Source organism: Plasmodium gaboni, chromosome 3, assembly GCF_001602025.1.
Source record: "Plasmodium gaboni strain SY75 chromosome 3, whole genome shotgun sequence".
In the NCBI taxonomy this organism is placed as follows: Eukaryota; Apicomplexa; class Aconoidasida; order Haemosporida; family Plasmodiidae; genus Plasmodium; species Plasmodium gaboni.
Window position 1 is genome coordinate 429908 of NC_031483.1, and position 2500 is coordinate 432407.

Sequence of the window (2500 nt, forward strand, 5' to 3'; positions counted from 1 at the left end):
TTTTAATTTTTAAAATTTTTTTTTTTTTATTTTTTTTATTTATATTTATATTTATTTATTATTTTTTTTTTTTTTTTTTCCAGCTAAAATGAATATAGCCATAAATTAAAAAAAAAAAAAAAAAAAAAAAATCTTTTTTTCCTGACTTGTTCATAAAAAAAAAAAAAAAAATACATATATATATACATATACATATATATATATATTACTTATATATCTCCTTCAATATAATTGTAGTATGAAAAATGTTTTAAAAAAAAAGTTCGTAAGAAACTTTTGTTACAAAATATGTATCGCAGGTGCCTGTAATAGTGGTAAATCTTCACTGAATAATGATATATTAGATAGATTAAATGTTAGTCATAAAAAATCAGTTATAAGTAATGTGGAAAATTATTGTATAAAAAATAATGAGAATGTTTTTAAACTTCATAAAAAGAAATGCTCTCTAACAGATACAATAGGATTAAATGAAAGAATGCTAAATAAATTAGAAAAATGGAAATTAGAAGATTATAATATGGATATGGAAAATAATAATATTTTAAAAAATTATTATAATTTAATTATGGATAGTAATTTAATATTTATATGTATAAAACATTCAGAAATAAGACAAAGTGATATTCTCTCATATAATATTATAAAAGATATGTATAAAAATATGGACAATATATATACTATAGTTTATAATAATATAAAAGATATAACAAATACACAACATAATGATATAATACAATCTTATAATTTTCTTCATATATATGAATATTTTACTAATATTATTTTCTATCCATATGACAAAAATGAAGATCTAACAAATGTTATTAAAGAAAAAATTATAAATTTTTATGAAAGACAAAATGTAACAAGTCAACAAAATGGTGACACCTTGAAAGATCATAGTGAATTCAAAAAAAATCATATCAATCAATATAATGATAATACATTAAACAATTGTCATATAAATGAGAACCATTTGAATAATGTTAATAAAGAGGAACGTAAAAAACAAAATGGAGAGGAAGTTCTAGAGGAAGAACTCATTTTTAATAATAATCAAATGTATGATATAATTGACGAGAGTGTAAGAATTTTTCATCCCTCCATAAGTTTGGAAACAAAAAATTATTTTTACAAATTTGTAAATTTGAAAAAAAAAGATAAATCTAATATGAAATTATTTAACGATTATTTTAGTGAACAAATATTGAATAAGACTCCTTCGAAAATTGGTCACGTAGAATTTAATGAAAAAAAAAATAAAATATTAAAAAAAATAAATAATAATATAAATAATAATAATATAAATAATAATAATATAAATAATAATAATAATATAAATAATAATAATATAAATAATAATAATAATAATATTGGTGATAAATATCAACATAATAATTTAATTACAATGAACAATGTAAACAATACAGATGAAAATACAACAGAATATAGAACAAAAGAATATTCGATCAACACAAATATAAATCATATTAATACACATCCTGTTGTTGATAATATGTTTTATCAATATAATGATAATTATTATGAAGATATAAAAAAAGAACAAGATTCCTTTGAAGAGACATATAGAAATGAAGATAAAAATAATAGTGATCATACAAATAAATTTAGAGAATATTTTTTTAACAAAATACAAAATAATTATAATTTTGAAGAGAAAAAAAAAAAAGATATACAAGCATTAAAAAATAAAAGAATTAGAATACTGAAAAATATTCTTAATAAAAAAGAAGATGTTAATCCATATGATTTGATAAATATAAATGAAAAGAATTATAATAAGGATATTCAAGAAAATCATACAAATGTGCCTTTGTTTTATGGTTCAACAAGTGATATTATAAATGAAGAAGACAAACATGTAGACATAATGAATAACAAACATGTAGACATAGTGAGTAACAAAAATGTAAACGATAAAGATGTAGATGATGTGGAGCATAATAATATTGATGAGAACATCCATAGTGATGTCAATAATAAAATGGACTGTAATGTTGTTGTTAATAATTTTATTAATGATGATAAGGAGAATATGAATATAGATCGACATAAAAATAAAATAATGATGAATGATGAAAATATATGTAATAAAGATATAAAGGTATGTGTGTTAGGAGAAAAAAATTGTGGTAAAACAAGCTTAATTGAAAGTATTTTAAAAAATAACATAATTAATGAGAATGATATATATGAACTATTTGGAACAAGAAAATATATAAATAATGATATGAGTTTTTATTATAAGAATAAGAAGATAGAAATATTAGATACTTGTAGTTTAAATAAACAACATAAATTTAAAAATGAAGATCAATTTTTTGATGAAAATCATAGAGTATATACTAATATAAGAAAAAGTGATATATGTATATATATTAAAGAAATTAAAAATAATAATATAAATTTAAATAAATTTGATAAAAAAATGATTTTCTATTTATTAAAAGAAAAGAAAAATATTATTTTTATAGTAAAT

The 2500-nt window shown here is 18.0% G+C and overlaps 1 protein-coding gene across 1 annotated transcript in view; it reads left to right on the plus strand.

The window, feature by feature from the left end:
- Positions 1-238: 238 nt before the first annotated feature.
- The window catches only part of PGSY75_0313500 (putative GTP-binding protein EngA), a gene marked incomplete at both ends in the record, with an annotated part of 2721 nt that continues 459 nt past the window's right edge, over positions 239-2500 (plus strand). The window contains one exon of the mRNA XM_018783988.1: positions 239-2500. This exon is cut by the window's right edge and continues 459 nt beyond it. Within this exon, the coding sequence (XP_018643571.1) occupies positions 239-2500 (2262 nt within the window).